Raw genomic sequence first — 25,022 nt, 5'->3', positions numbered from 1 at the left:
GCAAAGAATCTTATTTCTGAAATGTTGCGAACTCTCACAAAGGCTTCTGTTTCTTGCCTCCGCAGGGCTGACATCTGGACACAGGGGGAGCCCACAGGCCCTGGTGGGGATGCAGCCTCCACCTTGCTGTAACCCAGTGCTGGAGCCTGCTGCATGCAGTGGCTGCAGCAGCAATGGACTCAGGACCAAACCCTTCTGCTCCAGCGCCTAGTGGTGGTGGTGGAGGCACAGGAGGCACAAGAGACACAGGCAGAGGCCTGGTGGCAGGAGGACCTGGCCCACCAGGAGAGGTAGCAGAAGAAGGACATTGCCCAGAAGGACACATGGGACTGGGCACAGAGGGAGCACTGGGTCACAGTGGAGCACCTGGAGCAGGAGTGGATAGAGCAAGGGGGCCAACCAGGCCCGGGTAGTGGAGGCCATGGATAACAATCGCCAGACCCTGGACACCCTCCTTGGCCTGGCGGTTGCATGCATGCCTCCCACTGCCTAACCCCTATCCCAGGCCCCACAGGACCTCTTTTTCCTGCCCACAGCCCCACACTAGGCCCCCACCTGGACCTGGGAGAAGGCCTTCTGCCACTTCCTGCCTGTTGGAGCCCCTTGCTTGGCCCCTGCCCCAGGTCCCCCATTACCCACCTGGGCCCACGCCCTTGCTTTCCCCTAGCTCATGTGCCCAAGGACTCAGAGGGGCTCTATTTGTTAGAAAGGGAGGGGGAGGGGGCTCTGTTGGTTGAGGGGGGAGGGGCAAGAGGGCTCTATGTGTTGAGTGGGGAGGGAGAGGGCGGGGTTGTGGAGGGAATAAAGCATTTTGTTTCAACCATGTGCATGTCCTGAGAGTGGTGCTGGAGGTGTGCAGGGGGTAGGAGTTGTGTGGGCAGCAGGGCATCAAGGCTGGCAGGCTAGAGGGGGGAGTGCTATAAGAGGTGGTCCGGCAGGGCCTCCCATACCCAGTGCCCTTTCCCCCACTGGTGGGTGCATGGCTCACCTGGGGCCTGGCTGGTAATACCCACTGCTGGCACTGCCACTACAGGATGTATTCTCACCCCCAGGCTGCCTCTGTCTGGTGTGCCTCCTTTGCCCAGGCCTCCCTGAACGCCTCTCCCCAAGCCTCGCAAATATTGTACAGCATGCACATTGCAATGATGACCCAGGGGAGATTGTTCTTGGCCATCTCGAGGTGGGCCATGAGGGACTACCAACGGGACTTCAAGTGACCGAAGGCACATTTGATGAGGGTGTGGGTTTACCCGAGGCACCATTTAAAATGGCCCTGTTGGGGGTCCAGGGGGCTGGTGTGGGGCCTCATGAGTCATGGGAGTAGTGGGTAGACTGGGTCCCCGATGAGGAGGGGTGGGATGACGGCAGTGGGCCAGCAGGACAACAAAGGTGGCCAGAAGGATCTGAGGACCCTGGCCCTGGGTGCCAGGGCTAGGGGCTGGGTAAGCCATGCCTGGTAAGTGCAGCTAGGGAAGGAGTAGAGCGGCCACAGGGGACATAAGAGGCACCTGTTTACACTGTTACCAATGTAGACCAGTTTGCCACTAGCAGTCTTGGACAGATTGGAAAGGAAAAAGCAACATGGCAGAGGTCTCCCAGTAACAAAAGGAAAACACAGTCATACAGGAACCCAGAAAGAGGGAGAGAAGGAAGGCACAACGGGGTTAGTAAAGACAATCAAGAAGCCACATGATTTTTATTTTTGTGTTGAGGATTAAGGAGTGGAGCAGGTATCATCATGAGTTAAACGTCCATTGTGTTTTAAATGTCCATTGTGTTTTGAATGTCTTCTACAGAAAGATAGGCAAGGCCATAGATAATGGATGGGACAGCTGAGGCAAAATATACATTTTTAGTTTCATGTGATGGAGGAAACTTCTTGCTTCAGAATACCCATAAGCCAAAGACAGTCCTCTCAGTTCACTTACATCCAGAGAACTAACCCTCTAGCCACCCAGAACTGTTAAAGCTTGCCTAGAAGTTAAGTGTGTGTTAACCTAGTAGGATTGTAACCATTAATATGATGTCAAGGACTGCAGGCATGGCAGTGCTGCATGTCCTTGAAATTGAATCTGAGTTTCAGTTTCCCTATATTCTCTAGTAAGTTACATGAATTGCTGAAAGATGAGGCCTGATTCTGACTGAAAGCTGTTCAGCACCAAGTGGAAGGAAAAGAGAGGCTTTATACCACCTTCCAGGCTTCCCTTTATTTTAGTCCTCAGTAGGCATATCTACATGTGCACATTAATGTGATGCAATAAACTCTGGTACTTAGCACACCAGAGTTCATTGCTCCCAGACACACATTCCACATGCACCTGGGATCACAGCATGTTAAGTCGGGTTGGAGCATCCCCAAATGGCAGGGGACCCAGGAGGTCATCCTGGCAGCCCAGGGCTAAATCCCCAGCTCAGTGTGCTGCAGAGAGGCTGGCTGGTACACAAGGTTGCTTCGGTACAAGGCAGCAACAGTAGTGCTGCTGCTGTGCTGCTTACAAAGTCACTTCCCAGTCTGTAGGTGTGTTGGTGATCCTTTTTCTCTAGATGCAGCACTTTGCACTTATCTTTGTTAAATTGCATCCTATTTTTCTGCCCACATTCCCAACCTGTCCAAATCTGCCTGAATCCGCTCCTTACTCTCCACTGTTTACTTTGCCCTATTATTTGGTGTCATCCATTAATTTAGACAAGGCAAATCCCCTCAGTTTATTTATAAGGATGGTATGGGATACCTTGTTAAAGGTCTTCTTGAAGTCCAGATAGATAACATCCACCTCGACTCCTGCATCTAAAAAATTGGTGGCCTTGTCATAAAAGGAAACTAGGTTAGTCAGGCAGGACCTACCTGCTAAAAACCCATGTTGGTTACCCCTCCACATCACATTAGCCAGCAGGCTCCCACAGATGTGCTCCTTGATCATTTTTTCTAGGACTTTCCCAGGGATAGAGGTAAGGCTGACTGGTCTATAGTTCCCTGGGTCCTCCTTCCTCCCCCTCTTAAAGATTGGGATGACATTGGCCCTCTTCCAATCCTCCGGAACCTGACTCGAGCACCATGAGTGGAACGCTCATATATCCTTGCCAGTTGATCAGCTATGACCCCTGCTAATTCCTTCATTACCCATGGGTGGAGTCTTTCTGGTCCTGGTGATTTGAATACATCCAGTCCCTCCAAGTGTCTTTTTACCGTGTTGGCACTGACTGCCGGTTGGCTGATGTTCCCTTTGTTGGTGTCCGTGATGTATGTTGAGGGTTCGTCTAGATTCCTATTTAAGAAGACAGAGGCAAAAAACTCATTGAAGAGCTCTGCCTTGTCCCTGCTATCCGTCACTAAGCCCCCCTGCCCATCCTGTATGGGTTCTATGCTACCCCGCCCCCTCTTTTTGCTCCCAACTTACCTAAAGAAGGACTTTTTATTGTCCTTAATCCCTGATGCTAGCCTAACTTCTAGAGTTGCCTTGGTCTTCCTTACCAACTCCCTGCAGTTCCTCCTATCTGTTACCAATTGCCCTAGTCTGTCCTGTAGGGGTCCTGTAGGGGTCCATGCGCCTTCTTTTTGCTCCCTATATGCCTGAAGAAGGACTTTTTGTTGTCTTTAATTTTTGTTGCCGGCCTGAGTTCCATTTCTGCTTTGGCCTTCCTCACTGCTTCCCTGCAAGTGCGAGCCAAGCAGGTATACTCCTCCTTGGTGGCTACCTGCTGCTTCCACAGTCTGTATGCCTCTCTTTTCCCTCTAGGCTCTCCTGGATTTCCCCGCTCAGCCAAGAGGGTTTTTGGCTGTTTTGCCTCCCTTTATGTGCACTAGGATGGTCCCCTTTTGTGCCTGAAGCATCATTCCCTTGAGGAACGCCTGTCAATTGGCCTGAACACAAAGGAATGCTTTGAAAACTGACAGCAGTCAGAGCACAGCCTGGCTAGTCCCCTAGGACACCACCTATTACTTCAGAAATTTCAGAGAGGGGGACTTTGTTCCTTTGCTGGAAAGGTGTGGGTGTGTTACTATGAAGTACAGTAACCCTGGGTGCCTACAGACGAGGGAGGAAGCTGCTTTGGCACACTGTAATTACAGTGTGTCAGAGCAGACTTGATTGAGTCAGCTGGAGCACAGCAATTACTTCCACCAGGGCCGCCCGCTCTCCCCAATCCTTTTTATCAGCACCATTGAACCCCTGGCCCACCACATCAGGCAGGACCCCAGGATGCATGGAGTCCCGATTTTTGGAGGAAGCAAAGAAGAAACCAAGGTCCTGGCCTACATGGATGATCTGAACATCTTGTTCTGGAATAAGTGTGCTGTAGAGAGAGCCCGGAGGTACACATGGGTCTACAAGGCAGCAGAAGGGGCCAACCTTAAAGTGAGCAAGAGTACCTGCCTGGCTATGGGCGAGCTCAGGGATCTGGAGTCCCTGGGATCTCAGTCCCCCATGAGGGGGCAAAGATCCTCAGGGTGGAGTTTGATCCTGAGCTGAGTGAAAGGAGGGCCTGGGAGAAGAAGGAGGACAAAGTGAAGCAGAAATTGGGTCTGTGGCACATGCGCTGCCTCTCCATGGGGGGCATGTGGCACTCATGAAAGCAGTGTTGCTACCAGTGCTTCTGTACACCGCACTGGTCTTCCCTACACACAAGTGTGTCACCCACAGAATCCAGAGAGTCACGTGCATCTTTTTCTGGGGATCCAGAATGGAGAAGGTGGCAAGTAAGACCCTGTACAAGAAGAAATGGGCCAGGGGCAGGGGGATGCCTGACATCCATGTGTTCCTGTTGGCAAGGTACACAAGACAGATCTGCAAGCTGGCAACTCGGCCAGCAACCAAAACAGCCTGTCTTGTCAAGTATTTTACAGGTCATCTCCCGAGACCGTGCTGGGTGCATGCACCAGCCAGAGGGAGTCCGTGCACCATGGAGAGCCCCTGGTTCTACAGTGTGCTGAACGAGTTCTGGAGCGAGTATGAGCTACCGAAGGAAAGCCCAGAGACCATGTTCAACCACAGGAAGATACAGAAGGCAAGACCATGGAGCTGCTCCATGATGACTACTGTCAGGCCATCTAAGACCAGCTCTTCCACAAAGACCTAAGAAAACACCACAGAGACCTGAACTGGCTCATAGCTCATGGTGTACTCCCAGGGAAGGTGTGGAGGCGCAGAGCGAGACGAGAGTCTAGAAACAAACTGCCCCAGGGGAAGCTACCAAAGTGAGAATGAGACCATCGACCACCTCCTTTGGCTCTGCCCCTATGCCAAGGGAGTGTGGAAAAAGGTAAGCCAGCTCCTTGAGGAAGTGACAGGAGTCAGGTTGATGACAGGGGAGGCAGCGCTGTACAGACACCTAACTAAACATCAGGGGTCCCAGACAACCCACTTTGACCAGTTTGTATCCTGCATCAGGAGTGCCCTGTGGCAATGCAGGAACCTCCTGATGTACAGTCACACTAAGTTCGAGCAAACGGATTGTGTTAAAATGTTTCTGAACGAACTCCAGTCCTACTACCAGAAAGTGGTGGGAGAAGATGCAGCCAACTCCACCTGGAAAAGGGACACATGGCATACATAGGCTGTTCAAAGTCCTCCCAGGAAGGGAAGTGGATAGGGAGAACGAAGGGGACAATGACACAACTGGACCTGGAGATAGTGAAGAGGACAACAGGATCAGCAACAGTGGAAGCGACAGCGGCATCTACACCGATGAGGACAGAGAATGAACTGAGGAGGGAAACCCCAAGTCAGAGCCTGGACAAAGGGACTGTGTTTAGGTTAGGGAAGGGCAGAGGGTGGGTGGGTGTGAGCACAGGGGAGCAGGTGCAGTTATTGTAACAGGTGCACGGCTTTCTTAAGGTGGTTCTAAAAAAAAGGTGCGATGGAAGTCTATGATATAGTTATAGATATAGATTTTAATTTTTAAAAAACCAAAAAAAGTAGTAATTACCTAGGGTTGCCAATTCTGAATCTATTCTGGGGTGTTTCCAGAATTCCAACGTGCCCGTGAGAGACAGAGCGAACGTGCCTGCATGCTTGCATATATCAGTTAAAGATTAGTGTAGACTTTACATCAGGAAGGCAAATGCACATTACAATTACATTTTAAAAACCCACTGGATTACTATATATATACTAGATTCAACATTTAATATTTATTTTAATGAATGCCCTATCATTTATCTTCTGGGTGACTCTCAGCAGTATCCTGGAGGTTTATATCTAATTCCTGGAGACTCCAGGACAATCCTGAAAGGTTGGCAACCCCATAATTACTGCACTCCAGCCAGCTTCCGCATCATGTGTATCAACATCCCGTGCTTCAAAATGGCAGCGGGGGTGCTTTATCTAAAGCTCGTCAAACAAACTTTATATAGAACGCCACCACCTCTATTTTGAAGCTTGGAGATGCTGATACACGAGACACTCTCGGCAATTTAATTAGAAGGCTTGCTCCACCCCACCCCTGGAGCATGTGTATGGATGCCCTCTGAGCCTACCTGATAGAGACTTCTGACCCTGGGAATTTCCTGAAGCTTGACGAAAGGTGCTAACTGCCTGCACTGGAACACGCCATGCTGTATAAGAACTGAACACAGTTTTTGCCCCTTATTATCACAATGAGGTTTAATTTACTCCAGAATTTTTAACTACAGAGCAAACACTGAAATACAGGTGATGAGCCCCAAAATATATAAAATACACCAAAAGGTACCAGAAAAAGAAAGTTTCATGCAGAGTTGCATCTGATCTGGAAACTACTAATGGAAATTTTCATGCAAATATAAGGAATATGTCTGGATCCAGCAAATCTTTCAAACTGGTGAAACTTTTTAAGGGTGATCACTGTAAAACTATTAGTGTTATTTTAAATATATATAAGATTTTAAATATATAACCAGAGTAAATTTAACTTATGATACGTGACCACTCAAAGTTTCATAATTTCAGGAAGTATAATAGTTGGAGCTGCTAAACTAACATAAACTAGCTGAACCTTTTCTATTTATACAAGCTATAAATAATTTTACGTCACTTCACAAGCTCCAGTATCAACAATGAAAAGCTGGTAAGGAAACAGAGAAGGAGGAGGGAAAGCAGTTCTGGGGGAAGGGACTATGCGTGTTTTCTGTTCATCATTACACAGCACAGAAATACTTCCCCCTCATCATTACACAGCATTTTTTCCCAGAGTCTCTGAGGAAAACCGAGGACTCATTAAGAGAGCTTAGGCACGCCCACAGCTGTGACTAATACCACAACATCGCATATACAAGGCTGTTTCTCTATTTAATCAGAAGAAGATTTAGAGGCAACATTTTAAAAAAGCCTTACCTATTCACCTCTTTTCCCACCCAGATCTGTCATAGAATATGGTGGAAATTCCTTTTATTTATCTTAACATCTGTTTTCAATTTTCCTACAAGTCAGAGTGCATTTGCACTTCTTTCTTATTACATAAAGTATTTTTATTCAAACCTCAGTGTTCTTTATTTTGCTTGGTTTCCTTAACGGCAGAGGTTCCCAACCCCCGGGCCATGGCCTGGTACTGGGTCACAAAGGGTGGCTGCCGGTCCGCAGGAGGGTTGGCTGCTGGATCGGAAGTCCAGAAGTGATCAGCATACTGCAGACTGGCAGCCAACCCTTTTTTATACTGAGTATATACTCAGTATAAAAAAAGGTTGGCTGCCAATCCACAGTATACTGGTCATTTCCAGTCTCCATTATGCTGGTCCACGGTCACTTCTAGTTTGCAGTCTAAAATGGTTGAGAACCACTGCTTTACAGACAGCATAAACATACCTATGACAGTGCCACAGTTTGGGATTTGCATGATTATGGGCATGTCTACACATGCATTTATACTGGCTTAAATTTACTACACAGTAAACCAGAATAGGCCGGCATCTACATGTGTGGGCATTATAGTATGCATTAACACTGTATGTAGACTGACTTGGGACTAGTTAGTACCAAGTCAGTCCACACACACAGTGTTACTGTGCAGTAAGACATCTACATCTGCGTTACTGTGCAGTAACAAATTGGGTGTAAATTTGCAGGTATCAAATTTACATTCAAATTGGCATAAATTACCACATGTACTGCGCAGTACAGACACAACTTGACATATGCATGCCCATACTGTGCAGTAAATGAGTTGTGTCCATACTGTGCAGTAATTTCCATTACTGAGCAGTAAATGCACATGTGTAGAGTGCCCTATATTTCTCTGAACGTTTATCTGCAGTTTGTCTCTGGCCAAGGTCTTCCCTTCTTTAGTGCAGTATGTATTGTGACATAATATTTATACTTTGATTATTTTGTGGCTTCTGATGGGTCTTTTATTTATTCATTCAGATTATTCTAAGCAGCACAAGCATCAGGTTGGCACATTGTATATGTCAGCATTTTCATCATTATTTCATCTTTGTGTATGAAAGATTGTGTATTACCTTTTAGTGCAACGGATGTGTGTTGTGCTTTCAACAAACCATAAATTTGAGGATTTCAGGAGTTGTGAAAATTTGGGGGATGATGTTTTGTGATAGTTAGTACGTTTGTATGAGGGTGCTCCAGAAAGAAACAGCATTTTTCAAATAAACCCACTTTCTATGCAATGAGTGGGAAAGTACACAGCAGCAGGGCACACTGATAGTGTTGTCAAAGGCACCCAACGTTTACAACTATGTAGAGAAGTGATGTTGTCCAGTAGGTGATCATTGTACACAAAATGGTTTTATTTTAAAAGCACTATTATTTTCTCAAACACCCTTGTGTTCTGTAATTTTAGAGCTCTGTGTGCACTTGGAAGTTTTTGGGGCACTGTAAATATTGCAGATGTTCAATACATTATGTGTGTTTTGTTGTTCTGGTGTGTACATGTACATTTTGGAGTACTAGAAAGCTCTGATCAAGGCTGCTCAAATTCTTATCGTGGCTCAGTTTTTCAATAGAAAACCACAGCTTTGCCTAAACACAATTCTTCGTGAAAAGCATCTATCTGTGCTCATACCTGCTTTCCATAGACAAACAGAATGTCAGTTGAAAAATAAGCACCTGAAACCCATTTATTCCCAGTCAAAAGACAGAAAATGTTGAGCTTTGAACATCCTATAAAACATCTACATATTTTTTGGGGAAAAAGGCCATTTTTGCATGGTATCTAATTTTCATGTCTCCTTCGGATTTGGGGGCTGTCCTCCTCTCAGGGCCGTCTTTCAGCTTTGCCAACGTGTTTCAGTCATTGCCTCACTTAACTATGTGTGCATGCAGAGAACTGGTTAGTGGGCAGGCAACCAGGAGAATTGCCTGGGGCCACGTCACCCAGTGTTACTGCACACCGGCTCCGTCTGTGCACGTTCGCCACCCAACTGCATCAATAAGCAGCTCTCCAGGAGAGGTCTGTAAGACTGCTGTGCTGGGCCTGTTTCTCCCGCGGGGCAGAGGCCCAAGCGTGTAGGACCGCAGTGCTCAACCTGGTGCTTCTGCTGGCCAGGAGGTGTGTGGCCAGTCTGCGGGCCAGATCAGACCCACCCACTGCCACGACTGGGGCCGGATGCACCCAGTCCCCATGCTGCTGGACCAGACCTCTGCTCTGCCCCTCAGCCAGCCCCTGCACGTGCCCCTGCTCTGCTCCAGCGGCCTCTGGCAGCCCCAGATACCCAAATCACCTGAGCTGGCGCAGAGGGGCTCCCCGCGGGTCCTGAAACGTGGGCATTAACCCTTGCACCACTGCCCTGCCACCAAATGTGAGGGCCCAGTGGGCCAGACGGCACCAGGGCGCGGACAGGGGCTGTCCTGACCCCTGCCAGCCCCATGCAGGCGGCACGGGGGCACTCGGGATTTCCTGGCAGATCTCTCCCTTTACTGGGGAAAGGGATTCCCTAGCTCCCCACCCCCAGGGAAGCCTTTTTTCTTTTTTTTCCAACCTTGTTACCCTGTCGCGTACAGCAAGGGAGAATGAGAACAACCCCTGCACGCATGCGCTAAACTACACCCCACCCCTGCTTCCGGCTCCCTGGACCAAAAAAAAATAAGGGCCGGGAAGACGACTGGCTGAGCCGCGCATGCGCCCATCTGGCCACGCCTCCTCCTCACCGGCCTATATAAGCTGACGGCCGGGCGGGCGGCTGGCTATAGGTGCCCGTTTCACGTTAGCAGTCGGCAGAGTGTGCGCGAGCGAGCGAGCAGGCGGCACGATGGTGAAGAGCCTGGGGAGCCTGGTGAGCGACCGCTGCGGGGGGGGAGGCGCTGCGGGCAGCTCGGCTCGTTCCCGTCGGGGGGCGCCTCGCAGGCAGTGCTGGCTGAAGGCGGGGCAGGAGAAAGGGGGCTGGGGCGGAAAAGGGTGGACACGCATGTCCGCCTTTTCCTGAAAAAGGCTCCCTCCCCCCCCATTGGGAAAAAGTCACCCTCTCCACACACCTTCGTTCCCCCCCCCCCAGCTGCAGGGCGGGTCGCCTGAGCTTCTCTCCTCCCCCTGACTGATCTTCAGTCTCATTTTCTGCCTCCATTTTTCTACCTACTATGTAGACTAGTCCCGTTTTTTCTTAAAAATTTCCTTTTTTTCTTTCTTTTTAAAAAGCATGCTCTGAGGGCTCTTGGGCTCACTGAATAACTGTCCTGCTCTTCCCTGAGGATTAGGGAGAGCAAGGCTCTTATTTTTCCTTGCATAAAGACAGTAGTGTAGGCTGGTGCAGCACGAGGCAGTCTGTTTTAGTAATCCTAATGATCTTGGAGCTGTGGGAGCTTCCAGGCGGGAGCTCCTTGCTGTGGGCTCAGGTGTGGGAGGGAAGGCAGGGCGGCGCATCTTGGGGGGGAAGGTGAGGATTTGGTTCTGAAACAGCAGAAGCTTTTGGCTTGATCTTGGCAAGTGTCACATGAAATAAATCATAATTCAGAAAAATGCAAGCACAGCTAATGTTAGCAGCCAGAGTTGCTGCATGATTAGTGCTCTAGATTAAATTCCTCCTGGCACTTGCTCCTACTCTGTAAGGCCTCCTGCACTGCTCTAATTGGGGCAGAGAGGAAAAATCCCCCTCTGCTCCCAGCTATAAAAGACAAATTTAATCCTCCAGTCTTTGTAGTTGACATTCTCTAATTTACATCATAACCTCTGACTAGTGGAACTGGGTCCTAGTACATGAGTCATCCTCTGGTCACATGGCAAGCTACTTACTCGCTGTTATGCATCTGAGTATGGAGTTAAGGGCCACCCATGCCAGCAGGTAACTGGCATTAAAGGGCTTTTGATTTGGGACCAGAAGGAAACTGGTAGATGAAGATGCAGGATGGTTGCTAATTCCACTAGCTGGTTAGCTAAACTTCGTTCACCCATACACTCGCATCTCAGTCTAAAGGAATGCACTGAGTAAGCTGTCTTCTGCCCCGGTAAATGTACACTAGTAATGCCTGAAGATGTAGAGAAGGCAAAAGCAGGGGTGGGTATTAAATATACTGTGGCCCCTGCTATTTGGCCCCAGTGCTGCCCCTGTGTCTGATGCCCCATGTGGGTCTGGTTTCCCATGGTATGGGGCTGGACTGGGCCCATGGACTTCCTTTCCTCCCCCAGCATACCTGATCCAGCAGATGTTCCAGCTGGTCTGTGACCCAAGCTGCATTCAGTGCAGATCCCAGAATGCATGCTGGGTATGGCACAGTCTGGCCAAAGTGGCAGCTGCACTGCATGCAGTGTATACCCAGCCTGTGCCAGCAAGGTGCAATGTGCAGGCCAGATCCTAGACAGGCTGAAGCAGGTGCTGCATGCAGTGCCTAGCCTGGGGTGGCTATCCCTACGGCTCTGACTGGACCATGCATGCCACACAAATCACTTATTCCAGCTGCGCTAGGATCTGAGCTGCAGAAAGTGCAGGTCCTGGACAAGCTGGAGCAGCTGCTGCAACAGGTATGCTGAGATGGGGCCAGAGGGTCAGGGACAAAAGGGTGAGGGAAGCCAGATGAGTTTGACTCCCTGGGCTAAAGGGAGTGGTGAAGAAACTTGCTTTCCTGTGCATAGTTACTCAAGAGCATCAGTTGGCATGCATATACAATAACTTGCACAGTTATGACTCTGATTACTTATATCAGTTTGAACTGTGTATTATCAGGGCACTGATGTAGATACCTATTACTCTGGTATACAAGGTCAGTGCTTTAAAATACTGTATGATCAAAGAGCTAGATTGTGGTGCATTTAAAATTGCACTTTCAGGAATAGCTGTGTGGAAAGATCTGGTGTACAAAAAGAATCTCTGATACAGGAAGTCTGTGTTTTTGCTTGGATTATACCAGATTGCCTAGAATAAAGGAGTTCACTTAGGCTCTGAACTTGTCAGTGTATAAAAAGAGCGGCATGGGGGGGAAGCCCTGCTTAACTTGTTAGATCTGTCTGATGAAGCCTGACCACTTGTACTTTTTCCTCTACTGGTAACCTGTATGCATTATTTATCAGGAACATGTACTATAACTCAAGTCTAGAGCCTAAAGTGGCATCTTTTGATTGGCTGCAGTTTCTGCCAAGACACCATGTCTGCCATTATAATTTGGTGGGGAAAATGGCTTGACTCCGAGTTTAGTCACCTTTTTTTTTTTTTTTTTAATTGGACGAGTGGTGGGAACTTCTTCAGAATTGATGATAGTGCTTACATTTAGTTCATATTGGCTTCCAGTTTTTAAATAAGGTTGCCAGCTTCAAACTGCATTTAAGGCTTAAATTTATGGAATTAAAATCACTTGAATACTTTTTAGGAGCAAATAATGTACTTTCACTTAAGACTGAAAACTGTTTGCTAAACATCTGGCATCACACTTTAGTACTAAACCATCTTCTTCGTGTGATATTGTCTTGGACCAGCTAGTTCCTTTAATTTTAATTTCTTTCAAAGCTGAGACACAAATTTATTGAACTTTAAATGCAGGAGACTTCTCTTTCCCACCCCCACTTTAATAAAAGCTAAATGTGGAGAATGGAAAGCTACAAGTTCTAATACCTTGATGTGGTAGCCAAGTTAATTCACTAACTGAAGATAACACTTTACCTCCCCCATTTTTGACATTTTATGCAAAGCATATTTTGCTAAACACTTTTCTTGTATATCAGCACACTTAAAATTGTGTTGCCCTATTAGTTAAACATGTACTAGATGTGTTAATGGAAATTTGAATTAAAGTTAGACTTGTATTCCAATACAGCATAACATAAGAGACATTTAAGAAGACATCATTATTTCCTGGGACTTAATCTGAACAAAAGTAAAACTCTAGGTGGCATGTCTACTCTTCTGTTAGTAAAAGGTATTAAATTAGTTACAAAAACATTTTATTGTTAAACTGATTCTCATTGTGGATGAGGTAAATGTCTTATTTTGCATTTGTACAAAATGTTGACACTACTTCTTTCTTCATAATGAACTCTCAGCTGCTCTAAAAAGAATTCTTAAGCTCAAGAGCACGCTGGTCGTCAAGAGGCAAATGACTTGTATTCACTTGTAGGAATTGAACTTAATGTTTTTAATTTTTATTCTCTTATTCTTCCCTGCCCCCCCCCAGGCTGAACTTGAGACTGAATTGAAGGCAGCTGGTGATAAACTTGTAGTTATTGACTTCTCTGCTACATGGTGTGGACCGTGCAAAATGATCAAGCCTTTTTTCCATGTAAGTAACTGGCAAACAATACTCACTTCACTGATTTTTTTCAATGGTAAAAAAACTAATGTAGTGCTTCAAAACTACTTCATTATGAGAGGTCTGACAAGTCCCCAGCTGACATAGTCAAGAAGACCTTTGTGCAGTTTGTAACCACATCCCTGACATGGTAGATGGTTTTTAAGCCATTTTACATGGAATAATTTTAAAGAACATGCATCAGTGAGACTTTCTTTTAACTGCACTGTGGCAAATACAGGGTCCAGAGAATGTAAATAAACCTGTTCTATTTGATACCAGAGTCTTGCATCGGCTGCCTTCAGAAGCCCATCTGAAATACTGATGTCACTCTGAAATTGTAATTAAGGCTAAAATGATATCAATGTTTTATATTGCTATATGGTCTGGGTAGCTGTTCAAATCTAGAATAAGTACCTTGCATTTTGATTTCCCCTAAGACAGTGGTGTCAAACTTGTCCAAGGCCTTGGACTGAATCAATACTGCAGGGTGTACTTCTGGGCCAGATCTGTAGGGCCAGCAGCAACTGCAGTGTGGCTGTTTGTGTGGCCCTACATGCTCCCTGGCTTCAACACAGTATTCTGACAGGGTACTGGATTATACGCTTTCCCAATCTGCAAAATTGTAAATGCACATGGAAAAGCAAAGCAGCTCTACTGTATTAAGTTTGGATCCATTCCCTTTTTGAAATGGAGATGGACTGTCTCAAGAATAATCCAATTAAGCACTCTTGCTCAAAAGAAGAAAAAAGGAATACAATGTTAACTTTAAAAGCAGTTCAGTAGTAGGGAGACTACTATCTTGCAAACTAGATCAAACTAGAGAAGAATATGTGTACAGCTATAAATCCTCAACTGACCTGCCTGTGTCTGGAAGGTTCTAAAGCTTAATATTTGTGTGTCCCTATAGCCATCATAATATTTCCAGAGCAAGTTGTTGTGAGACTTAATGATTTGGAGGCAGAGCAGGGAATGCCCAAATAAAATCCTCCTCCTAATCCGTTCCGATTGGAGATGGAAAAGTAAAGTCATGGATGCTTTGGTGACCATCACTGACACTATACTGTTAACTGAACTCTGGAGACCAGAATTCCAGCTAGTAAAATAGCACTAATGGAAATGGGACTTCATTTTTTTTTTTTAAGTGGGGAGGGAGGGGAAATTAGTCTTTCCCCAAAATGACACAAAGCTTGGGGGGGAGGGTAATAAAGCTGCAGCTAGAACACTAATCTTTGGTATTTAAATTTTAGGAACTTGTGGAAAAATATAATAATGTAGTATTCCTGGAGGTTGATGTGGATGATGCTCAGGTAAGGTCTTGAATTAATACAGTGGAAAAAATAATACTATTGGTCATATAACTCCTGACAATAGAACTAGATTTTAACATGCAGTGTAATACTTTGTTTGCTGAAAATGGGTAGTGTTACTCTTGCTCTCGTATTTTCTTAGCTTTACAGAGCAAGAAAGCTAAGGACTGACTGACCTTTCAAGAGTGGGGGTGTCTTATGTCCTACTGGGGAAATGTTAAATTATTATAGTGGACTTATACTTGTGCATTTGAACTTTAATCAATCTGGCTTTGTACTACTGTCTGGCAGACTCCATAGTCTTCACTGCAGGCATAGGGAAGAAAGGTGCTAACAAGATGACTTTAGCTGCTTTACCAGGACTGAAAACTCAGATTTACACTTTAAGATAGCAAGTCTTCAGTCCTGGTAAATCAGCTAAAATTTGCTTGGCCCTTACAAGTGTAACAGCACTCATAGAGCCTGCCATGCTCAGGCCTTGATCACTTAATCTTCCCATGAACTTTGGCATTACTGGACCAGTACTGTTTCCTTTTTGACTTCAGTACAAATAAACTGATGGCATGTCAAAAGGCAGGCAAGTTGTCTAGCTACTGCTCTGAAACGGAGTACAATCACTTTCAGGGATTGTGAGTTCAAGAGCCAATGTAAATTCAACTTTCTCCTTGCTGCTGTACTCTGTTAGGATTGTCTAACTTATCCCTGCTTCTCCCTGACAGCTGTTTTTTTGCCAATATCTATTAAATTTAGAAATGTTCTTTAGTGGGGAAAATAGAGTAGGAATGCTGCATGGCTTCAGCTTTTTTTTTTTTTTTAATTGTATCAACATGAGAAATCCTCATTTGGTAAGATTACATGTTGAGAGAGTTCTTACAGTACATGTTCTGATATTTGAACTGCTGTAAACAACATTAGTCTGTCAAGTATGCAGTCTGACAAGTGCACATACGACAGGCAGGCACTCTAGCTTGCAAGTTAACTTCATAGCCAAGACATGATACTGGAAAAAATAATCTATGCTGTTTTGGCAGGAGCAGTTCTATGTTTTTACACATAGGATTAGCTTCTAATGTTACCAGATGTTTGGCATTGTTGTGGGTGGTGCCCTTAGATGGGGAGCTTTCTTGAGGCTTTTTTTTTTTTTTTTTACAAGGTAATGGTGTGCATTAATTGGCTGTCATGCAATCACTTGAAAGGGCACTAAATACCTATGTTGTTGAGTCTCACCTGACCTCTGCCAAAGAATACATATTTCTCAAACTTTCTCTTGTATCCATTCCCCTTGCTGTTAAGCAAGAGCTTACCCAAGGGTTGTGTCCCAACTGCCCCTAATGGCAGGAATTTCTTTTCCTGTTATTGCACCAGTTAAATTTGATTGGCTGAGACACATAATTGAAATAATGAACGCACTGCCGTAAGCTTCAGTGTTTAAGGATTCTCCTTCTGGCCTCGGACACACTTGAGCAACAACTTCTTTAGCAGGAACACTTCTTGGAATTTGGTAGCTCAACCTATCGGTGGAGTACATCCTCACAACTTGCTTGGAATGGGACCTGACACAATGAGGCTTCCTAGTAGCTGTGTGGACTCTAAAATCCTGGGTTTGTCAAACAGTCCCCCAGAGGAAACTAGAACTAGTGCTTATACTTCAGTGAGTGAGATCGTCTGAAGGGTGCTGCAGAAAGTGCAAGGAGATAAGTGGATAAGGGCAGGCTCTGGCTTTGCCTGCCTGGACACTCTCCTGCCCCTATTACCTGGCTCCTTTGCAAAGAGGAAAGCACTGTAAGTCTCTGAAATGGGGGTACTGCTCAATTTGGATAAACTTGGAGGTGTGCCTTGATTCTGAGGGGTGCCTCTTTACAACTTAAGAGCCACTGCTCTAAATCTAGAAAAGATGAGGAGACTATAGCTTTTAGCTGACTAGTAGACTCCACTGGAATGTACCGCTTTACTTGGTAGCAAGTACATGCTTGGCTCCAGTCTGTCCTCTAGCAGTTTTTAGACAGACTGCTTTCTAGCTGTAACTAAAGTTTTATATCTTAAGATTCCAGTGAAACTTCCTCTCTTCTAGGATGTTGCTGAACATTGTCAAATCAAATGCATGCCGACATTCCTGTTCTACAAGAACGGCAAGCGGGTAAGTTTCCACATTCCTGGTGGAGCAGGTGTGGGGAAAGTAGCCCAGGGAAGGAGAGCACTGGATGCTGAAATCCTTGATCTGAACCCAGATCAATAGTAGCTATGTTTAGGCCTAGAAAGGCTTAGAATCTTAAAATTATCTTAAAATTTAGATAATTGCTTTGCATGATCTTTTGGGGGTAGGGAGGAAGAAGAATGGAATCTGGCTTTGTACCAGGAAAGTCTTCCAAAACTAAAGATGCTCATGTTTTGTAGAGCTTGCTAGCTAGCCTACTTGTCCATGATGCAGATGACTTTTGAACTAATAAAGCACAAGGAAGTTAATATATCCTGAGACTAGATTTTCTAGCCAAGAGTAATGGGTTGCTAAAATATACTTAAAAAAACGAAAACCAACAAACATTTAATAGCCACCCCCCTCCCCCCCCCCCCAAAAAAAAAGCAAACTACCTGTTGAGTCCTGGACAGTTGTCTGGCATGTTGCCATTTCAGGGAAATACCTGAAATGTATGCCCCAGTTCATAATCCTCACTAGTCAGAGTTAGGCACTCTTCACTTTCGCCCCAGGACCCAGACGTTTGTCAGCTGGCTGTGTGCAACTTCTCTGCCTACCCACTGCAATAGGTTAGCATTTACCAGTTACAGTAGTAACTCTCCTGAAACATTATGAAGCATGTAATAAAACAAAAGTCAAGGTAGCCATTGATTACTGTCCATCTTTGTAGAGAGGCTGAAGTAACAATTTTTCACAACGACCAAACTGATGCACCATATTTTCTCTCAAACCCCCAAACAAAAACACGTCTTCCTCTTCCAGAAGGCAAAATGTTAAGGAGTGTGGAGGGAGACTTCTCCAGAATCATGGCAGACTGTGACACAGTAAATCCTCGTGGAAACAGTGTCCAGAAAGTATGGCACTAGAATTTTTCCTTTGTTGCATGAGGCTAGGCCCCAGACCCTTGCAAAGGGCAGTAGAAGGACTACTACTTGTTTGTTGCAAGTAGTTCGTTATGGAACTTCTGTAAATTATGATGTGTTTCTACAGCACGGGCCTCATCAAGATGCTGATAATGGCTCCCTTGCTGCTTTGGGCAGAAGCTGCAGTACTTGACTGATAGCTATGGCTATGGGAGGGCTGACAAGACTGCACCTTCAGTTTTCTGAGCAAATGCAAGTGGTAGCCATCTTGACAGCTGCATGGCATGCAGTGTCTCTAGCTTTGCCCTTCTTTCCAGCACAGGACCTTTTTCCCAAGCTTAAGCACACATGTTGGGGGGAGGGGTTGGAGAAAAGGCATTGTTGTACACTAAAGCCTTTTGTGATTTGGCTTTTAAACTCAGCTTAATTGGCCCTTTGGTATTAGGTCTTTAGATGTTGTGCATCTCAAGCCAGTGGCAGTTAACTTTCTTAAACTGGTAGTGTCTTTAATGAATCTCCAGCAGCGCTTCCCTAAAATTAATTTCTGTAAACAAGCAACTGCCTCAGTAGCTACATGCAAGTTTTTGCTGTGTTAGCTAAACTTCATACATCTTGATGAGTTTTGGTCCTACTGTGTGATATCATGCACTTCCTAGTCAACACATGGGCTTGGCAGTCCATTCTTTGGATAATGACAGTTTGCAGTGTAAGGACACAATTGAGAGCAGTGGACTTACTGGGCTGGGAGTTGCAATGGGCATGGAGACATGGTTCTTAAGAAATGTTTAACTTGGTGGGTACCTGTTTAAAAATGCAACCAGACTCTAAAGTGTCCAAAACCTTGAAAATGCAGCTGGAAAGCAGGAATAGCCATATTTCCCCATCCACCCCCAAGGGAGTGTAATGTGGTATAACTGGAAGTGATTTGGTATTTGGCATTAATTTATCTTTTTTTTTTAATTTAATAATAGAGCTAAAATGTATAGCCTGAAACAACTTCTCGTTGCAGGTGAAGGAATTTTCTGGAGCAAACAAAGAGAAGCTGGTAGAGAGTATTCACGAACTAATGTAGCAATGGATCCAACAAACAGCGTGAACAAATGTTGACTGTTTAAATTATAGCACGTAACTTTTTCTACTTAAAGACTGATCAGGTTAGCTTGAAAATAAATATCAAAATAAACTGTCCCTTCAGACTGTAAATGAGTACAATAAAATTATCAATTCTTTGCCTTCAGTTGTTGTGTGTGGTACTTGAAGCTCATATAAAAGCCTGTCTTTTACTACAGTTTCCAAAGGATAAATTGGATGACATTGCCCTAATGTGCTATCATTTCTGGCGAGTGTTTAAGCCCTTCAAAATGTCTCCTACCATGAGGAGATTAGGGAAAGAGGGAGCAGGCACCCTGACCCTTATACCTCTGTCCCCTGGCACTTGCTTCCACCATTCCTGTGCTTCTCACCTGCACTGTTACATGGCTGATCTGTGCAGTACCAATACCCATACAGGCTGGTGTCTCACTGTACTTGATCCCTGCTGCTGTCCCCTACCCCCTCCTTACTATACTGCTGTTGACTCCTTCTCACCTTTACAGCCTTTCTTTGTTGAGAGGCTAGTTAATTCAGCTGAGTATCTGGCCAGAGCTGCAGTTCATATGCCCTGTCTTGTACAGCTCTATTGCCGAGCATAGTAAGAGGAGCTTCAGCAGTTAGTAACATAAATCAACCACTAAGTTTCCTCTAACCTGTTAAGACGTAACTGTTCAAGTGCCACTCTTGTACTGAGGGACCTGGTCCAAGCCTAAGATTAGATCAAGTTAGCAAAAATCTGCCCTGCCTGTGGGACAACTATACCTTTAAGCCAAAGGTATGCTAATATGTAGTTGGCCCTTTGATAAAGCTAGATTGTAGATCTCCACAGTAAAGAAGAAAAGCCTAAAGAACAAAGATCACTCTACTCCACCAGCCTCTTATCCCTAGATGAAAATGCAACTCTGCAATCCATAGTTGATAGCTTGGAGGCATTTCATTAATTGGTAATTATAAACTTAGTAAAATATTTTTAAAGTATCCAGTTTATTTGTTTATCATGGGTACAATGCAGTTTGCTCAAACAATGATGTCTAAAAGACAGAACTGTTTTAACAACTTGGTTAATATTTGGTACTATTCTTCCCCATATGTTGTTCCTGAAACTAAATGAATTGTTTTAGAGACAGAATTTTAGAAGCTTCCTGCTTTTGCTGTGATCTGTGGTAAGCCTGTTTCAGGTTTGCCTTGGGATATTTGCCAGTAGGCTTCTCAGTGCAAACCCTAACTCACTGAAACTAAGGGTACCTCTGGTTTAGCAATTCTGTATCAGCAGTGCAGTCCTGCAAACATCAGATAAGCAATTCAGTACTGCTAGGCAATTAGTTGGATTACAACTACAAAAATGCTAGCTTATAAGGCTCGGAACGGTTTAATGAATTTATACATTACTGGCAATTAATGGTTAACTATCTGGTAATAAAACTGAAATGTCATTAGTATAATCTCCCTTTAGGTTGTAAATCTTACTCATATAAAATAGTAGTATAAAAGTATCTACATTGTACTCCATGATGAAACAGATCACATTCCCTTTACATTTTCAGTATTGCTTTTCCAAAGTTGTCTCCCTTTAGCATGCCCATGAAAGCAGCTGGCATATTTTCAAATCCTTCAGTGACGTCTTCATGGTACTTAATTTTTCCCTATACACACACAAAAAAAGGATTTTACTCCAATTTCTAGTCATTTACTTTTAATGGTAGCTTAAACTGTTCCCCATTCTACCTTCCTTTGCCTCCTTCCCTGTATTTTGTATTCAGATCACATGGTATTTGATATACTGCTCTGTGCTTTGCCTTGCACAGTATCTGATGAAGTGAACTCAAGTTCAGACTCTCAAAAGCAGATACTATGCATCTAATTTACCTACTCTATAAGATGCAACTCAATCCTGCTTTCTGCTTGACTTCAAACTAGCATGACTAATACCCTGTCTTGACTTAAACTATTGCCAGATCTCTTTGCCTTGCATAACCACAAATTTTAAAGCAAAGGGAAGGTGATAGCCATGTTAATTTGAAGCCAGGCAGGAAGTAGTGAAGAGTTGTACCTTGTAGACTAATTCAGGCATCTCTAGCCTTCCTTCTCTCAATTTTTTTTAATAATATGTTAGATCTGTAGCTGGTATATCTTAGGGTACTGGATAGTAAAATTAAGTTATATCAGTATATTGTCTAAGAGTTCTGCTTTTAATGGCATGTCTACTGCTGTTTTTCTACCTGATGCCATAGTTCTTTTTGGAGTGACAGGCATTTCTAGAGAGGCCTAGAAGAACTGTCTTCAGGAGCGGAGTAAATATTAAATTCTACAGAGATGCACTTTGTCCCTCTGCCCTAGTAATACAGCAGACCTCAAGTGTTTCTAAGTCTTGAATCAGGCCCTCTGTCTAAAACCATGAGGCTTGAAATAATCTTTGGGTGCTTTTTGACATTTGCAGCTTTTACAGTTCAAACTTACCAGCTTTTTTCAGTAACCATGAGGACTAGAAACTTATCTTTCATTTAAAGTACTGCCTGAAGGAGTTGGGCTTTCCAAGTGCCACACAGCATGAAGCTTCAGATAAAGCTATACTATGTCTCATCATTTTAAGAGGAAAGAAGAGTGTAAGAGAGAAATTGTATTCTCTCTAAACAGAACATTTTTATTGGCCAGAGGCTAAATCAAAGCAGAGCATGTAATGTAATTGTAATACAGTATACTTGCATGCATACTTAGGGATGTTCCTTGCTACCTACTCAGCCTCCTTTTTCAGCTGGTGGCCCCTCTAAGAACCAAGTTGTATTTGACGCTTGGTTTCTTATTGGCTGCAACACATTTTAGTTGTAGAAATCATTGTATTTTCCACACTGACTGTGCAGCCTGGTTTGGCCCTACTCTCACCTATGCTTGAGGCATGGAAAAACAGCTTCAGACATGGTTCATCTGTTACAAAAGACAGAGTCTTTGCACAGAAGAAAATGTCAACCTGAGCTGACAAATTGTACTATGAGAAACCATCATCCCTTACCTCTACAACCCATTTTAACAGTGCCTTCAGACCTTCCTCACGCCTGTTGTTCCAGCGTGAGACAATAAATCCTTCCATGCAAAGCTCTTGATAGATCATTGGAACTTGCACATAAGGTCCTGAAAGAGAGAGGAACAAGTAAAACAACAGTGGTGTTACTTCTGTTTAAAACCCAAATAAACATGTAATAAGGAGAGACCTTTCCAATTCAGACACCGATAAAGTGAGGCTAGTCAATGAGTAATCAACTCAAGGCTGCATGCTTGACTTATTCAGTGAGATCATTCAGTATTTGACACTAAAGTTTTTGGGGGTATTTTTTACATGGAGACAGGAAATTTAAAGGCAAAATACCTAAAGGTGTGAAGTTAAAAAGTGCATTCAAATCTGCGTGAAGGATTCATTTAGGAGTAAAGTGGCTTTCATTTGCTTTTGCTTAGCCCTAGGGAGATTTAAGGCTATGTTTCTTGCATAACAGCTCAAATGCTTAATTTTTTTTGAGGGGGAAAAATCTTACAAATCTTGCTTTTTAATGTGATGTACATATATAAACCCAACCTGTCCCCAGCAATAAAGGGTTACATTTTCAACAGTGCCTACATGACTTGGGAGCCTTAGAAACCCAAGTCTCAGTGAAAACTGACAGGATTTGTACTTCAAGGCACTTTTGAAAGTGATGTAGGAAGCCTAATTTTCACTCCCAACTCCTACTGACTTCACTGGGGGTTTCACAGGGCAGGAAGGAATCTCCCAGGTCAGCTGGGGCCAACCTTTTTGACAAGCATACCACAAGCTAGCCCCATACCAGCCCTGGGTGCAACTCCAATCCCCTATCCCTGCCTGATTTGCTCTTCTGCTTTCTGCTCCCTGTCCAATCTGCTGCTGTACTGCCTGTCCCCTCCCTGATCTGCTGTGTGGCACACAAAGAGGCTGCCTGTGCCACCTGTGGTACACATGCCACAGGTGGGCCGCCCCTATCCTCAGTCATCAAATCTAGTCCTTGCTGTTGCAACTGCATCAGGTGATCACTTCCATAAACTGATCAAGCTCCATTGTAACACAACATAAACTTATCTTGCAATAAAAGTAATATGGAACCATAGCATAAGCAAGGTCTAGTATAACAATTATGGGCATGGATTTATATTAGTGAGATTCCATGTCAGCTTTAAAGTATTCTAAACAAATATTCTCAAGGTTCAATACATAACAAAGGGACACAAACAGCCATGTTTGCTCCACTGTAAATTACTGTTGGTCCTCAGCGGTGTTCGGGGGACTCAGGAAGGTTTGTGGAGCTTGTCCCACCCAAATCAACTACTCATTCTAGTGAGTTTAAATACAAACAGTATATGAATAATAGTTTGGTATGGGTAAAACATATCAAGTCAAGTAATTAAATCCTCATTATTAACAAAAGTTTTAATATCTGAAATAGAAAGAGGTTAATCTTGAATTTACTAAGTCCTAAATTCTCAAAAGCCTGTAATAGTTGACCAGCCTGTCAGGGAAAAGAACTTCTTAGCTAGGTTTAAAAACTAAGTTTCAAAGAGAAAACTTAATTTTCTTGGTTAATCTGCAGCTAGGCCATTTAGTAAGAGCTGTAGTTCAAAGCTGAACAGCAAAGATTTTTAGCTGAACCTGCATTTTTATACTCAATTACCAGGCTCAACTTCAAAAAGCTTGTTAAATAAGGCTAGAAAATAGAAATATGCTTAATAGGTTATTTCATCACTAATATTAACATGAACTCTATTTTGTAGGGTTATTGGGTGTAACTTGTTTGTTATCAAGCAGAAATGCCTCTATGTAATCACCTATATAGGCTGCACTTGCCCTAAACGAGATCTAGCTGGTAAAAACCACTAAATGTCATTAAGTGACCCTGAGCCAATTTCTCTTAGCCTGGCTTTCTCTTGCCTTGAACTCTTCTCACATACTATATTTTATTTCCTGCTCATTTCCATTGCCTCTTCACTTACCAAAATCTGGTCCAGCAGATGCAAGCAAATGCTATAATATATCACCAGTCTTAAACAGCTTAGGGCCTATTGCGCCCCCCCCCCCCCCCCAAAAAAAAAAAAAACCCTGATAGACAAAAATGAGATGCATACCTTTCTGGAGCTCTTCGTCATTGTATAGAGAGATGGCTCCACACACTGCAATCCTCCCATATTTCTTCATCTGTCTGAGAGCAATGTCTGAAAACTCTCCACCCACCTAAAGTAGCCAGAACATATCCAGCACACAAAAAAACACAGAAACACAGAAAAACCACATTGATCATGCAAAGACTGGTTCGTTAAACACTTCAGCATGTAAAATGGACCCAGTGAGCAGATGGAGGTGATTTAGAAGCTTCTGACAAGCTAAGTTAGGTGTTTGCAAGATGAGGCGCTTGGTCAATGTCTATCATATTCTCTATTGTATTTGGTCTCCTCTAAAAGCCAGGGACTGACTCAAGTGGCAAATTTCAGCTCCAGATCTTAACTTTCCCAAACTTAGGGAATTTGGGGTTTGGAAGTACAGGCCCAAACTGACTTCTGCAATCAGTTGTCACAAACCCTATTTTTGGCACCCAGATTACTGCATCATACTTTGTAGAATTATGACATAAGTCTTGTTCTGAAGGGTAAATCTAAATTAAATAAACATGTAAGACAGGATAGGAAAGGGACTTACTGTCCAAGCAGCAAGATGAGCATCTCAGTACTAATATAATTAACTCCTATTCATAGGTTGCATCTATATAGATCTATATCCATATATTAGTGGTGTTTAATTTTAATCATGGAAAAATGGATTTTGGGTTACTTTTTTAAATCCAAAAATTGGTGATTTTTTTTTTATCAGAGAAAACCAGGATCCCTGCAAGTGGCACTCTTGTTAATAACCCCAGTACACTGTTGGCTTTTTTTG

General features: G+C 44.2%; 2 protein-coding genes and 1 long non-coding RNA gene across 8 annotated transcripts in view; 1 reads left to right on the top strand and 2 right to left on the bottom strand.

The window, feature by feature from the left end:
• Positions 1–1,679: 1,679 nt before the first annotated feature.
• LOC132249456 (uncharacterized) lies at positions 1,680–9,992 on the bottom strand. Its single transcript, XR_009460930.1, has 2 exons — positions 6,476–9,992; positions 1,680–3,266 (listed from the first exon to the last, which is right to left on the bottom strand). It is a non-coding gene; the product is annotated as an uncharacterized LOC132249456 (long non-coding RNA).
• Positions 9,993–10,089: 97 nt separating this feature from the next.
• On the top strand, positions 10,090–19,241 carry LOC102573545 (thioredoxin). Its single transcript, XM_006259210.4, has 5 exons — positions 10,090–10,201; positions 13,524–13,628; positions 14,888–14,947; positions 17,019–17,084; positions 19,014–19,241. Exons 1-5 carry the CDS (start codon positions 10,178–10,180, stop codon positions 19,074–19,076), a joined length of 318 nt encoding a protein of 105 aa, XP_006259272.1. The 5' UTR covers positions 10,090–10,177; the 3' UTR covers positions 19,077–19,241.
• An 820-nt stretch (positions 19,242–20,061) lies between these two features.
• PTGR1 (prostaglandin reductase 1) overlaps positions 20,062–25,022 on the bottom strand; it is a 45,195-nt gene continuing 40,234 nt past the window's right edge. For all 6 annotated transcript variants that reach the window (XM_014596348.3, XM_019490712.2, XM_019490713.2 and 3 more), the window contains 3 exons: positions 24,218–24,323; positions 22,104–22,222; positions 20,062–20,739 (listed from right to left, as the gene is read on the bottom strand). In XM_014596348.3, the coding sequence (XP_014451834.2) occupies positions 20,629–20,739; positions 22,104–22,222; positions 24,218–24,323 (336 nt within the window). In that variant the 3' untranslated portion in view covers positions 20,062–20,628. The remainder of the gene's footprint in view (positions 20,740–22,103; positions 22,223–24,217; positions 24,324–25,022) is intronic.

The sequence above is a fragment of the Alligator mississippiensis genome, chromosome 3, assembly GCF_030867095.1.
Source record: "Alligator mississippiensis isolate rAllMis1 chromosome 3, rAllMis1, whole genome shotgun sequence".
Taxonomy (NCBI): domain Eukaryota; kingdom Metazoa; phylum Chordata; order Crocodylia; family Alligatoridae; genus Alligator; species Alligator mississippiensis.
This window is presented reverse-complemented; position numbering and strand designations above follow the sequence as displayed.

Coding starts and splice junctions, on each gene's coding strand:
- LOC102573545 (XM_006259210.4), top strand. CDS start 10,178: ATGGTGAAGAGCCTGGGGAGCCTG. Junction 14,948..17,018: donor TTGATGTGGATGATGCTCAG/GTAAGGTCTTGA, acceptor CCTCTCTTCTAG/GATGTTGCTGAACATTGTCA. Junction 17,085..19,013: donor TCTACAAGAACGGCAAGCGG/GTAAGTTTCCAC, acceptor TTCTCGTTGCAG/GTGAAGGAATTTTCTGGAGC.